At 43.2% G+C, this 14,527-nt stretch overlaps 1 protein-coding gene across 1 annotated transcript in view; it reads left to right on the top strand.

Moving 5' to 3' along the window:
• The window catches only part of LOC115477495 (putative ATP-dependent RNA helicase DDX11-like protein 8), a 348,371-nt gene that overhangs the window by 141,802 nt on the left and 192,042 nt on the right, over positions 1-14,527 (top strand). The window contains 2 exon segments of the mRNA XM_030214406.1: positions 12,462-12,549; positions 13,542-13,744. Coding sequence (XP_030070266.1) covers positions 12,462-12,549; positions 13,542-13,744 — 291 coding nt within the window.

The following is a 14,527-nucleotide window of genomic DNA, read 5'->3' as shown; positions in this document are numbered from 1 at the left end:
AGCTTTAAGGAGAGTGAGCAGCGTTCAGGCACACGTGTGAGTGCCTTCCCGCCCGCTGCGCGAATGTTCCGCTTCAGTTTTTTTTCATCCGCTTGAGAAGAAGCTGTTTTTTTTGTGCTGCTCTCACACGCGAGTAGAGCTGTGTGTAAGTGCCTTTTCAATGTTTTCTTGTACCACTTAGCTTGCTTTTGTTTTTTCTTTCTTGTTATAAAAAAAACAACTTCTTTCCTTATTTCTAGTTTCTGTTCTGCCCCGCGCCTAAGTTTTCTTTCTTTTCAATACAGGCCGCATTTAGGCCTGCCCAGTGGGTCTTCCTGTTTTTTGTGCCTTTTTCCTCCTTTTTAAGCACCATTGTGACTTTTGATTTTGCCGAAGCCATATTTCCTTTCATGTCATTGAAGACTCCCAGGGGCTTCAAGTGCTGTACCCAGTGAAACCAGACCATCTCGGGAAAGGGCACTCATTTGCAGTGTCTTCAGTGCCTTGGGCCCGACCGTAGCCCTGCCAACTGTGTCCTGTGTCTTCATATGAAAAAAGGACTCAGCTTTCCTGGGAGGCTCAACACGAGAAATTTTTTTGAGCCTTGTCCAGTTTTTCAACATCAAGGTCGGAGGCGTCGGCATCGACGTCGAATGCTGCACCGGCATCGGGAGTCATGGTAGGAATGGCTTCTGGAGGACCCCAAGACACTGGGAGCAGTGAGGCATCAAGTGGGTCTCCACTTGTCTCGAGCCCTCCTGCTATGCAGGCCCCCCGGGACCAGCCATCATTGGACCTGACCCTGAGGTGATGTGAGGATTTGACGTCGTCCTTGTCGGCACCAAGGACCATGGGTGACGTTCATTGGACGAAAGCCAAGAAGCACCGCCACCGATCTCTGTTCCGGGTTCCTGCCTAACCTAGTACTCTGCCTAGTGCTGTGCCTAGTCTGAGTGACTTGCCTGCCGCAGCGTCCAAGGATTCATCTCCTTGAGTCTGTGACAGTAGTGGGCAAGGCAGGTCAGGTCAGGAGGAAGTAGGGAGCAGAGAAATATAGAATGGGGGACTGGAGTAGGTACAGGCTAGGAATATTAAGCACCTTACCCCAAAACAAATATAGAGCTATGTGTTGGGAGAAATAAGTGAGGGAAAAACAGAATAAGAAAGTGAAAAGAGGAAGAAGACATTAAGGCAAGAGAGGACTTAGAAAGAATTGGGGATAGTCTGAGAGAAAAGAAAGCATTTGATGTGCACAGGTTAGGTGGGGAAGAGGAACTATTGAGAACTGTCTGGGAGGGGGAGAATATGAGTTTTGTAGATGGGCCAGGGTGGACTGGAAAACATGCTGTGAGTGTGGTGTAGATGGAATGGGAGAAGGATGGTAAACTATAGCATTGAGATGGGGTTTTGGAGGAAGAGAGGCTAGTGGGATTTGCAGTGCTAGCCTTAGCATTTCTTTTACCCACAAGTCCTCCCTGTGTGTGCACTACCCTCTGTTTTCTTCATTTAAAGACAGCCTGGACAATTGTGTTCACATCCTGCCATGCTTTAATTTCCTTTATATGGTAATTTGTGCCGTGTTGAGCACTCCCTAATCATTTTGAAAAGTTGACTCGTATGGTCTGATAGTGTCACTGCCGAAAGAGTTATTTCTATATATTTAAAGCTGGGACCTATATGGGCTTCAGCTATGAATGTCCGGTTATTTTTAAGTCGAGTAACATATAGCTGCTTAAGTTGATATTCAGGACTTAAGTGGCCATGGTCTAGTGCATAAAAATAGGGCATACTTTTGTGTGGTTCCATTTATGCGCTAAACCTGGCCACTTAAGGGCTGAATATCCCTGAAACACCCCAAACATATCCGGCTTTGAGTTAGACTCTAGCCATGGTTCAGCCGCACTTGGCGGCCAGTAAATCGCTTTGAATATTGGCCCTTATAATTCTAGTTTTTATTCAGTCCTCTTCTGAAAATGTTAGTTCTTCAGTTCATGCATATATATATGTGCAAAATGTTTGTTCCATTTAAGCTGTTTTTTGTAAGAAATATTATTATTTATAGTTCTTATTCTATTCGGGCCAGTACTTTTTCTGTTCCTATTCAATTTTCATTTTGAAAAAAGCATTATTTTTACTTTTAATCTCATGAAGTAATGGTTAAAATTTTTTGTTCTGATTCTATTCTCATTAACGAAAATATCCCCGGTAGAAGCCTCCCCTCTTTTAGGATATCATTCCTTATTCAAGTCAGTTTTGATGTCTTGGTCTTTTGTTTCCTAATGCCTCGAGCATAAAACATCATAGTTATTCGCGTGAAAATGAATGGCTATTATAGCCAAATTTATGAATTTGAAAATCCATCTTGCCCCCTCACTGTCCTTCGATGTTCCTGCCTACCCCCGTCCCTCTCTCACTATATTTTACGTTCTCCCTTTTGAACAGCTCTGCTGCACTCTTTGGCCCCTTCCTGATCCCAGTCAGAGCCAAAGAGATTGCCTTCTGTCAGTCCAGTTCAGCTCTTCACATCAGCAGTGTGAATCGCATTTTCAAAGCCATAGCTATGTGCTTAACACTTTATTAATACTGGTTTGAAAATTGGTCTTGAGTAGCTGGTATATGCTAGCCCTTCCCCTCCCTCCTTTTCTGAACTGTGCTCTCAGAAGAGATGACTAGAGAGAGAAAATGGGCTCGTTATGTCCTTGTCACAAATCAGATTTAAAAAATTTTTTTAAATCTTTATTGATTTTATATTTTTCATACAGCAAAGGAAAATAACATTAAAACTCCCCTTCCTTCCAACCAAAAGGAAAATAAGATGTGTAATATATTCCAGATCTGAAAATATCAATTTAACAAAACAGAAATATCACTCAGTAGTGACAATCCAAAGGCACAGAGTCAAGGCTGTGTTGACATATATTTTGAGATTACGGTCCCAAAGGTCTTATTTGAAGTCTCTTATTCGGTTTCATTCCTTGTTTCTGATTAGGATCAGACTTTTCAGGTAGAATCTTGATTGTACCAGTCCAAAATGAGTTTCTATCTCTTTTCCATTTCTTCCTGATGTCCACGTCATAGAAAAGTTAGCTTGCTGAAATAATAAGCATGTCAAAGTTTAGGTTTAATAGTCGATACCTGTGGTATTGTGATGATGTTCAATCTTCTAGATGTCTCCCTTCGGAGAACAGCCAGATATAGCAATAAAATGTTGACCTTGTCAATTGCAATTCCAGTATGAGTACAATTCAGAAAGAAAAGCTTTGTGTCTAGTGATATCGGAATTGTTAGGATTGTTGATGAAATACTCTGCCATTCCTCCACTCCGTTTCTTCAACAATGAAACGGGCTCTAGAAAGGCTCTCTTGTAAGCGATTTTTTTGTCTCTCCCCTGCCCTCCCCTCCATGTCCAGCGATTCTTCCCTCCTCTCCCCTCCATGTCCAGCGATTCTCCTCTTCCCTGCCCTCCCATCCGTGTCCCGCGATTCTCTTCTCTCCTGTCCTCTCCTCCCATCCCATCCATGTCCATTGATTCTGCTCTGCTGTGCTCTGCTCTGTGCCTTGCCCTCGATGTCCTGCGATTCTCCCTTCCTTTGTACCTCATCGTTTTCTGGCTGGCCTGGCTGGCTTCCCTTCCGTTGGTAACATCCTGACGTCAGCTTGCCTCCAGCGTTCCCTTCCCTCTCACTGTTCCGCCCTCTGACGTCATTACGTTTTGACCCGAGGGCGGAGCAGTGAGGGGGAATGGAACGCTGGGGGCTGGCTGATGTCATGAGATGTTACGAACCCAGACAGCCAGACAGCGATGGAACGTTGGAGGTGCAAATTATTATATAGTATAAGCGTTGCCATACTGGGACAGACCGAAGGTCCATCAAGCCCAGTATCCTGTTTCCTACAGTGGCCGATCACAAGTACTTGACAAGATCCCAGAACTGTAAAACAGATTTTAAGCTGCTTATCCTAGAATCATCAGTGGATTTTCCCAAGTCCATCTTAATAGTGGTTTATGGACTTTTCTTTTAGAAAATTATCCAAAGCTTTTTTTAAACCCTGCCTAATCTAACTGTTTTAACCACATTTTCTGGCAGTGAATTTGATTTTAATTACACTTTGAGAGAAGAAATGTTTTCTCTGATTTGGTTTCAGTTTACTACTTAGTAGCTTCATTGCATGTTCCCTAGTCCTTAAATTTTAGGAAAGAGTAAACAACGATTCACAGCTAACCATTCTACTCCACAGTATTTTATAGACCTTGATAACGACTCCCTTCAGCCTTCTCTTCAAGCTGAAGAGCCATAGTCTCTTTATCCTTTCCTCATAGGGAGTCATCCCATCCCTTTTATCATTTTCATCACCCGTCTCTGTACATTTTCTAATTCTGTTATATCTGTTTTGAAATGTGGTGACCAGAATTGCACACAGTATTCGACATGTGGTCGCACCAATACAAAAGCATCATAGCATTCTCATTTTTGTTTTCTGTTCCCTTTCTAATATATCCTAACATTCTATTTGCTTTCTTATCCACCAACTAAAACTGAGCAGAGGGTTTACATGTATCATGAAACGTTGCTTTTCCTGGGTGGTGACTCCTAATGTGGAACCTTGCATCATGTATCTATAGTTTGGGTTCCTCTTTTGCACATGCATCATTTTACACTTGCTCACATTAAATGTTATCTGCCATTTGGATGCCCAGTCTCCCAGTCTCGTAAGGTCTTCTTGCAATTTTTCACAATCCTCTTGTGATTTAACAACTTTGAATAACTTTGTGTCATTAGAAAATTTAATTACCTTAATAGTTATTCCCATCTCTAGATAAAATTGCTGCAGACTGTCCAAAACATGGCATCGAGATTAATATTCAAAAAGCCAAAATGTGATAGAGCAACCCCATTACTCATAATGCTACACATTGGCTCCCAATCAAGGCCAGATTATTATTCAAAGCATGCACAATTATTTTCAAAATACTGTTTGGCATGTCTCCAGATTACATGCTAGACCTGATTACACTGTCACCAAGAAATGCAAACCGAGGAACTAGAGGATACCTACTACTTCACCTGCCAAACTGCAAAAACATAATCTACAAATAGATCTATGTGGCAGGATTTAGCTACCTGGGCTCTAAATGGTGGAACTCAATTCCAAGGTCACAAGAAGCATAACAAACTACCTTCAGTTCAGAAAAGATCTAAAGACCTACCTTTCAAGAAATTCTATGGTTAACCTTTGCGAACTAAAAATAATTTTGACATCATTCCGTAATAACACTGTTCCATATAGCTTAGCGATTGTAATGCATCAATGTAATCCTCTATAACTGTTAAATGTGAACCAAAAGTTGTTTTTGGAGAATTGTGGGATACAAGCATGAATAAATAAATAAATAAATAAATAAATAAATAAATAAAATAAATATGTTATAGGATATCCATTTACAGGGCAACTCAGGAGTACAGTCGTCTCGTTTTGCTTCATATAGTGAAAAATGGCTACCACTTGTCTCTTATTTTGATACAGTTCAAAGATAAGTACTAACTTTGATGTATTTTTTTGGCATATGCATGCTTTATACTTTGATTTGTATTCTCCAGCCCCCCCCCCTCCCCTTTCCCTCTTCTTTTCCTCTTTCCTCCCTCTCTCTTGTTTTCACTTAATTTGATTCTGGATGTAGATTGCTACTTCTTACATGTGAGCTCCGGTATTGCCTTACTTTGTAAAATGTTACTTGCTGTTGTGAGCTCTTGATTGTATCTGTATCAAAAATCAATAAAAGAAATTAAACACATAAAATAAATATGTTAAAAAGCAGCTGTCCCATTACAGACCCCTGGGGAGCCCCACTATCCATTGAGAATACTGACCGTTTAAGCCTACTGTCTGTTTTCTATCTTTTAACCAGTTTTTTTTTAGTTTATTTTTTTTTAATATAACAGTTTTATAAAACATTGTCCAATATCACTTGGAAACATACTACTGATACAATTCAAATCAACGGTCAGTATCCACATTCAATACCTTTTATCCATAACAGAACTTCCCCCATAGTAACCTTTCCCACCCCTCCCCCCCTTGCCTCTCAGCTTTATGGAGCTATAATAAATCCTTTTTTACATTATCATATGGTTGCCAAATTTTCTGATATATGTGCAACTGGCCTTTTCTCACGGCCGTCAATCTCGACATCAAGTGCAAATAATCAGCTCTAACCAACACCTCCTTAATGGTGGGTGTTGCTACTTTTTTCCAGGCCTTCGCCAGTGCCATCTTTGCCGCCACCAAGAATTGGATCGCCAACTTTTGGCCGTACTTCCGGCTTCTCGGGGGCCTTGAGTGTAATAAGCATATTTCTGCCTGATGGGGATATTCCACCTGTACCACCTTTCTCACCAGTTCTGTTATCTGGGTCCAATATGTCTACTTTTGGGCACTCCTACCAGATATGTAGGAAGGTTCCACGCCCTCCACATTCCCTCCAACAATCTGCTGGGATCTGGGGGTAGATTTTATGTAACCTATCTGGTGTGTAATACCACCAATATAGTATTTTATACCCGTTTTCAATCGAGGCTTGAGCGATGGAGGGCTTTAGCAGATGTCTATAACTACCCGCCCACCAACCCGAAGGAAATCTAGTCTGAAGTGCCTCCTCCCATCTCTCAGTGTAATAGTCCTGCGGTGCTGAGAGGACTTTTAACCAGTTTTTAATCCACAATAGGACACTACCTCCTATCCCATGACTTTCTAATTTTCTCAGGAGTTGTTCATGAGGTACTTTGTCAAATGTCTTTTGAAAATCCAGATACACAATTACAACTGGCTCACCTTTATCTACATATTTATTCACCCCTTCAAAGAAATGTAATAGATGGTGAAGCAAGATTTCCCTTCACTAAATCCATGTTGACTTTGTCTCATTAATTCATGCTTATGTATATTCTCAGTAATTTTATTTTTTTTGTTGTTTCAATAATTTTTCTTGGAGAAATCACAACAAACACTTGCATACAATGCTTAACTTCCTCTCAATCCAAACATTAGAAATAGCATGTCCTGACCATAACAGCACATTGTTTGGCCTGCAACAGCGTAATTATCTCTCAGGTAACTTTTTTACATTTCCATCCCCCTCCCTCCCTCCCCCATTCCCCCCCCCCCCCCCCCCCCGGCCCTTGCCCCTTCTCTGCCACAGTCTCTTTTCGCAGACCCCCTATGCTAGATACTTTAAACCCATAGTCACATGTTCATTATTTGCCCCCTGGCTTGAGGCGTTAGTGTGAGCCAGAACGGGGTCCAGCAGTTCCAAAATGTCCGCGTAATTGAGGGTCGTCGAGCTCTCAAACTTGTTCTCTCGGTTCGCAGCAAGTGGATCATCTGCCCTCTCCATTGTGACACCGTGGGGCCCTCCTCCAAGAGCCACGCCAGCAAAATTGTTTTCTTGGCCAACATTACTGTGCGCATGACAAATGCTCGGCTCCCCCTGACTGGGGGTCCGGACAACTGTGGGCATCCAAAGAGGAGTCTAGCTTCTAGTACCCACCTCACGGGCCAAATGGCAGTTATCTGCCTAGACACACCAATCCAGAAACTCCTGATTCGTGGGCAGCCCCAGAACATGTGACCCAATGTTGCTCCTTCAGCTGCATATTTGGAGCATGCTCCATCCGGCGATATTCCCATGTGGAATGCTCGTCTGGGAGGTATGTATGCTCTCAGCACAAACTTAAATTGTAATTCCCAATAGTTTGCTTGGTCTGTGTTCCTACAGTAGCCAAGTAGATGTTCTCGTATGAGTTATTTTAGTCTCCAGTTCTTTGCTCCACAAATTTGACAGTCTCTCAAAATCTGGCTCTTTCGCCATGTCCTTTTGGTGTCTGTGATAGTACATTAGCGGGACTTTTTGCTGTGCTCCTAATGAGAGGGCTGAACCCAGCTCCTCCTGCACATCCTCTATCAATGCTTCTTGGGGAAGACTCGGTATATAGTGTTGTAATTGGTAATAATGAAACCAGTCTGATGGGCTCAGGGCGAATTGGGCCTGGAGCGTTGCCCAAGATTTGATCGTCCCCTCTTCATCTATCGCATGTAGCACATACTCCAGTCCTTTATCCCTCCAGCGCGCGAACACTGCATAAATCTGTCCCGGTTGGAATCTGGGTTGCCACAAATTGGGAGGTATGGTGTGGTCAGAGTCGAGAATCGGTGATGTCGGCAGAGCCAGCACCAGACCTCCTGCGCCGCTGTCAATAACTGTGCTGAGGCCAACAAGCTAGTCTCCTCCTTGCTTTTCTTATGTAACAAGTAGCTGATGTGTCTCTCTTCAGTCTCTTGGCGTTCAAGGCGGGAGGGGGTGAAGTATTGTGTACGCCGTAACCAGTCGTTCAAATGTCTCATGCCGCTTGCTATCGTCATGTAGCGCAAGTTCAAAAGTCCTAGGCCCCCGTACTCCGCTGGCAAGTGGAGATTCAACAGTGCTATTCTGGGTTTTTTCTTTGCCCACAAAAATGCCTGTATGATCTTGTTAAGCCTTTTCTCATCAGTCTTAGTCAGGTATAATGGCAATGTCTGGAACACATACAACCATCTGGGCACTATCACCATATTGTATAAGGCTATTCTCCCCAAAAGCGATAAGGGAAGCCTCTGCCACATTTGTAAGCTCATTTTCGTGTCATTCAAAAGCTTCGTCACATTCCAAGCATACACTTGGGGGAGTTCACGGTGTATTTCAACTCCCAGGTATTTTATTGTCTCTTCCTCCCATTCTATAGGCAACAGTAGCCTGCTCTTTATGTTGTCCCCTGGCAGTATCTCTATGGCCCTAGATTTTTGAATGTTCAATTTGTAACCCGATAAGGCTCCAAATTCCTGAATCACCTCCAAGATCCTAGATACAGACTGCTCCGGTTCCTGGGCCACCACAAGCAGATCATCCGCAAATGCTAGGGCTTTAACCGTTCTACCCTCCAGGTACACCCCCCTCACCCCCCCATCTGCCTGCAAGGCCCAGAGCAGTGGTTCCACTGCTAGGACAAATAGGAGGGGAGAAAGCGGGCATCCCTGCCTTGTCCCTTGACAGATCCGAAAAAACCCTCCCTGCACCCCATTCACCAAAACAGCTGCCCGGGGGGGGGGGGTGTTGTACAGGGCTTTTAAAGCGTTCCCGTACATAAGTACATAAGTACATAAGTAGTGCCATACTGGGAAAGACCAAAGGTCCATCTAGCCCAGCATCCTGTCACCGACAGTGGCCAATCCAGGTCAAGGGCACCTGGCACGCTCCCCAAACGTAAAAACATTCCAGACAAGTTATACCTAAAAATGCGGAATTTTTCCAAGTCCATTTAATAGCGGTCTATGGACTTGTCCTTTAGGAATCTATCTAACCCCTTTTTAAACTCCGTCAAGATATCCGCCCGTACCACGTTCTCCGGTAATGAATTCCAGAGTCTAATTACACGTTGGGTGAAGAAAAATTTTCTCCGATTCGTTTTAAATTTACCACACTGTAGCTTCAACTCATGCCCTCTAGTCCTAGTATTTTTGGATAGCGTGAACAGTCGCTTCACATCCACCCGATCCATTCCACTCATTATTTTATACACTTCTATCATATCTCCCCTCAGCCGTCTCTTCTCCAAGCTGAAAAGCCCTAGCCTTCTCAGCCTCTCTTCATAGGAAAGTCGTCCCATCCCCACTATCATTTCGTCGCCCTTCGCTGTACCTTTTCCAATTCTACTATATCTTTTTTGAGATACGGAGACCAGTACTGAACACAATACTCCAGGTGCGGTCGCACCATGGAGCGATACAACGGCATTATAACATCCGCACACCTGGACTCCATACCCTTCCTAATAACACCCAACATTCTATTCGCTTTCCTAGCCGCAGCAGCACACTGAGCAGAAGGTTTCAGCGTATCATCGACGACGACACCCAGATCCCTTTCTTGATCCGTAACTCCTAACGCGGAACCTTGCAAGACGTAGCTATAATTCGGGTTCCTCTTACCCACATGCATCACTTTGCACTTGTCAACATTGAACTTCATCTGCCACTTGCACGCCCATTCTCCCAGTCTCGCAAGGTCCTCCTGTAATCGTTCACATTCCTCCTGCGACTTGACGACCCTGAATAATTTTGTGTCATCGGCGAATTTAATTACCTCACTAGTTATTCCCATCTCTAGGTCATTTATAAATACATTAAAAAGCAACGGACCCAGCACAGACCCCTGCGGGACCCCACTAACTACCCTCCTCCACTGAGAATACTGGCCACGCAATCCTACTCTCTGCTTCCTATCTTTCAACCAGTTCTTAATCCATAATAATACCCTACCTCCGATTCCATGACTCTGCAATTTCTTCAGGAGTCTTTCGTGCGGCACTTTGTCAAACGCCTTCTGAAAATCCAGATATACAATATCAACCGGCTCCCCATTGTCCACATGTTTGCTTACCCCCTCAAAAAATGCATTAGATTGGTGAGGCAAGACTTCCCTTCACTAAATCCGTGCTGACTTTGTCTCATCAGTCCATGTTTTTGTATATGCTCTGCAATTTTATTCTTAATAATAGCCTCCACCATCTTGCCCGGCACCGACGTCAGACTCACCGGTCTATAATTTCCCGGATCTCCTCTGGAACCTTTCTTAAAAATCGGAGTAACATTGGCTACCCTCCAGTCTTCCGGTATTACACTCGATTTTAGGGACAGATTGCATATTTCTAACAGTAGCTCCGCAAGTTCATTTTTTAGTTCTATTAATACTCTGGGATGAATACCATCAGGTCCCGGTGATTTACTACTCTTCAGCTTGCTGAACTGACCCATTACATCCTCCAAGGTTACAGAGAATTTGTTTAGTTTCTCCGACTCCCCCGCTTCAAATATTCTTTCCGGCACCGGTGTCCCCCCCCAAATCCTCCTCGGTGAAGACCGAAGCAAAGAATTCATTTAATTTCTCCGCTACGGCTTTGTCCTCCTTGATCGCCCCTTTAACACCATTTTCGTCCAGCGGCCCAACCGACTCTTTGGCCGGTTTCCTGCTTTTAATGTATCTAAAAAAGTTTTTACTATGTATTTTTGCTTCCAACGCTAATTTCTTCTCAAAGTCCTTTTTTGCCCTCCTTATCTCCGCTTTGCATTTGGCTTGGCATTCCTTATGATCTATCCTGTTACTTTCAGTTGGTTCTCTTCTCCACTTTCTGAAGGATTGTTTTTTGGCTCTAATGATTTCCTTTATCTTACTGTTTAGCCACGCCGGCTGACGTTTAGTCTTTTTTCCCTTTTTTCTAATACGTGGAATATATTTGTCCTGAACCTCCAGGATGGTGTTTTTAAACAGCATCCACGCCTGATGCAAGTTTTTTACTCTGCGAGCTGCTCCTTTCAGTCTTTTTTTCACCATTTTTCTCATTTTGTCGTAATCACCTTAGCAGTCCGAACAAGTATCCCCAATCCACCTTGTCAAACGCCTTCTCAGCGTCCAAGCAAAGGAGCATTGCTGATCTCTGCTCTTTCTGGCATTTTGCCATTGCTAACAAGAGGCGTCTAACGTTACTGCCTGCTTGTCTATTCCGGTCAAAGCCCACTTGTTCCTCTCCGACGAGCTCCGGCAATAGATGTCCCAGGCGTGTTGCCAGTATCCGAGCCAAGATCTTCACATCTACGTTAATCAGGGAGATGGGACGGTAGGAGCCCAGCTGCACCCCCTCCCTTCCTGGTTTAGGTAATAACGTGATCAGGGCTTCGTTCGCATGCGGGGGGAATTGGTTGTCTTCTATTGTTTGCTCTAGGTAATGGCCAAGCGCCTCTAATCCTGCCTTTGATAGGGATTTATAGTACTCTCCCATAAAGCCGTCTGGCCCTGGAGCGGAGCTCAGGGTCAAGGCCTGTATTGTCTCTTGCAATTCTTTCCCCGCAATTGGGTGATTTAGCAGGTCTATCTGGTGTTGTTGGAGTTTGGGTAGCCCTACCTTCTCAGTAATTTTATTTTTTATAATAGTCTTTACCATTTTGCCTGGCACTAACGTCAGGCTAACTGTTCTATAATTTTCTGGCTCACCTCTGGAACCCTTTTTAAAAATTGAAGAAGGTATAACGGTGTGCATGTGTAGACACATGTTTTGTAAACTACATACATAAATTGCAATTGCTTCCATTCCACCCATGTGCACATTGCATAAGACTAAGTGCATGCTTTCAATGCATGTACTTTGTATATGTGGCCACACTATTTTATAAAGCCTCTTTTTTGCATGTAAAGCATGGTTTACGCGTAGAAAAGCTTTAAAATTAACCTCAATATGCCCAACATTGTACAATGTTATAACCTGTCTTTGAATGAGCCAAGTATATCTGCACCACTTTTAAGTTGAAAAAAAAAGTTTGAAAGTGAACGTTTATTGATATGCTATTTATCATTGCAATAAGTTTAGTTCAGCTTAGATTTACCATTATACCTACAGAGCCTGTGTGTGAACGAGGAGGTGCGGCGCCTGGGTGCTGTGCAGCTAATCAATGACCGTTGTATGGAAATGCAGAAGAGCAAACATAGTATGTATGAAGATGGTATTGTTTCTTTCTCCTAATACACATTGCATACTTTGGTAACCATTCCAAACAAGAAGTCTAGCAGGATCAAACCTCTGCTCACCTTCCTAACCTTCAAACATTGAAGCCATAATCCCAGCCACCCTTAGCACTGTCAGTTCTCCACACTGAGCACCATCCACTGACAAGGAGGCAAGAGTCATTCAGCAGAAGTGAGAAGTAAGCTGCATTCTCCTTTCATTCCTATTGAACAGCTCAGTCCCTGTCTTTCATGGTGTCAGAAACGGGCAGAATGCCCTTATATGGCAGCCTGACTCCTGGTGGCCTTTTTTGAACCGAGGGCCTTCAGAGCAGGAGAGAGTGGATGTGGCTTGTTCTTCCACTAGACACTTGGGACCCCTGGTAAGGCTGGGGTTTGGATCAGAGGTGGGTGGTGGAGTTAGGGGAGTCTGGGAAGTTGGAGTGTAATGCTGCCAGGGGAGGGCTTGGAGGAGTGCTTGTTGCCAGGGGAGGGATTGGATATTCGGGAGGATCGGTGTTTTGGGAGGGGGAGGAGGAGATCAGGTGGCAGAGCTGGTCTTGATTTTTATTCCTGATCTTTGAGCAGGCATTTTTGCAGGTAAATGCTGATATCTGTATTTTTCCCCAGTGATGTGTATTCTTTCTTGTAAAATGGAAACTATACATTAGGGTTGTCAGCCTAATGCTCCCTTTCCTATTTTGATATGGTATGGATCCCCACATATAGATGGCAGTTTTTAAAATGGCATTTATATGTATTTGACCATTTACATGTGTAAATGCTGCTATTTACTCATGGGGATGCTTCTAAAAGAAGGGGATTTGTGCTACTTCTTTCCATTTGAGTTGAGTCTGAGTTGGGAGCCCATTATTTGTTAATCCAAACCACAGTCAGCTCTGTGGATAAATAGAGTTGGTTTCTATGTTCTTGGGAATGAGTACTGATAGTTCCTTGCTCTGATGTTAACTCTTAGAGAGGAAGAATGAGGAGCCAGAGGAGAAGAAGCGGCAGCGCAAGAGTCGAGCTGTATGCCCATTTTACTCCTATGAGCAAATGCAGTTTCTTCGGGATGAAGCTTTAGTGGAGGTGAAGGATATTGAGCAGCTGGTATCGTTGGGGAAGGAGTCCAAAGCTTGCCCATATTATGGAAGTCGCTTTGCTATTCCTGCTGCTCAGGTGAGGCTACAGCCCATTCTCATTGTGCTAGAAATTCTCTTCAGCACTGCCAATAGTATTCTGTGTTGATAGGTGGGATAAAGCAGCCACACAAATGAGTAATGTTATCCAACTGTGCAAACACAGAGAGCCTCCATAATACTCATAGCCCTTTCCTGGCCTCATCAAATTTAGGTTTTTGGGTTTTTTTTTGTCTGTGTTGGGCCAGATCCAGATTTGTCTAATAGACTCTCCTACCCTGATTACTGAAGATCAAAGAAGGATTTTCCACCTGAACATCCATTTCCTAGTATGAAAAGTGTGACTGTTGAATGCTCATTATTAGCATTTCTCCAACTTTTTTTAGGTGGAATTTATCCTACTAGCTTCTAGAAAGCTATCTACTAGAAAATCATATAAATTCAAGTGAAAAATATTGTCTGTCTGATGTGTTCAAAGAAGGTTTATTCATTGACCTGCTCTTCACAGAATCTTGTTATAAAAGGCCAGATAATTTGTGCATCAGGTATGCATGTTATACTAGTTATGAATGGGAAGTATGTGCATACTTTCCCTTTGGAAATTACTCAAACTTTTACACTTATTGTTTAGTAAGCACAAATTACCCAGATTATTTTATACTCCTATACATAAATGTTACAAAGTATATGTGTAGATGCTTACTGTTCCCCCAACCCCACCCACAGGAACGCCTCCGCACAGCTTGGGTAAACTTTTGTACATACAAGTTGTATGCATATACTTTACTCTCATATAGTTTAGACAGTTTTAAACAAAACCTTC

Source organism: Microcaecilia unicolor, chromosome 9, assembly GCF_901765095.1.
Source record: "Microcaecilia unicolor chromosome 9, aMicUni1.1, whole genome shotgun sequence".
NCBI lineage: Eukaryota > Metazoa > Chordata > Amphibia > Gymnophiona > Siphonopidae > Microcaecilia > Microcaecilia unicolor.
Note: the sequence above shows the minus strand (reverse complement) of the source record. Positions and strands in the feature narration are given on the sequence as shown.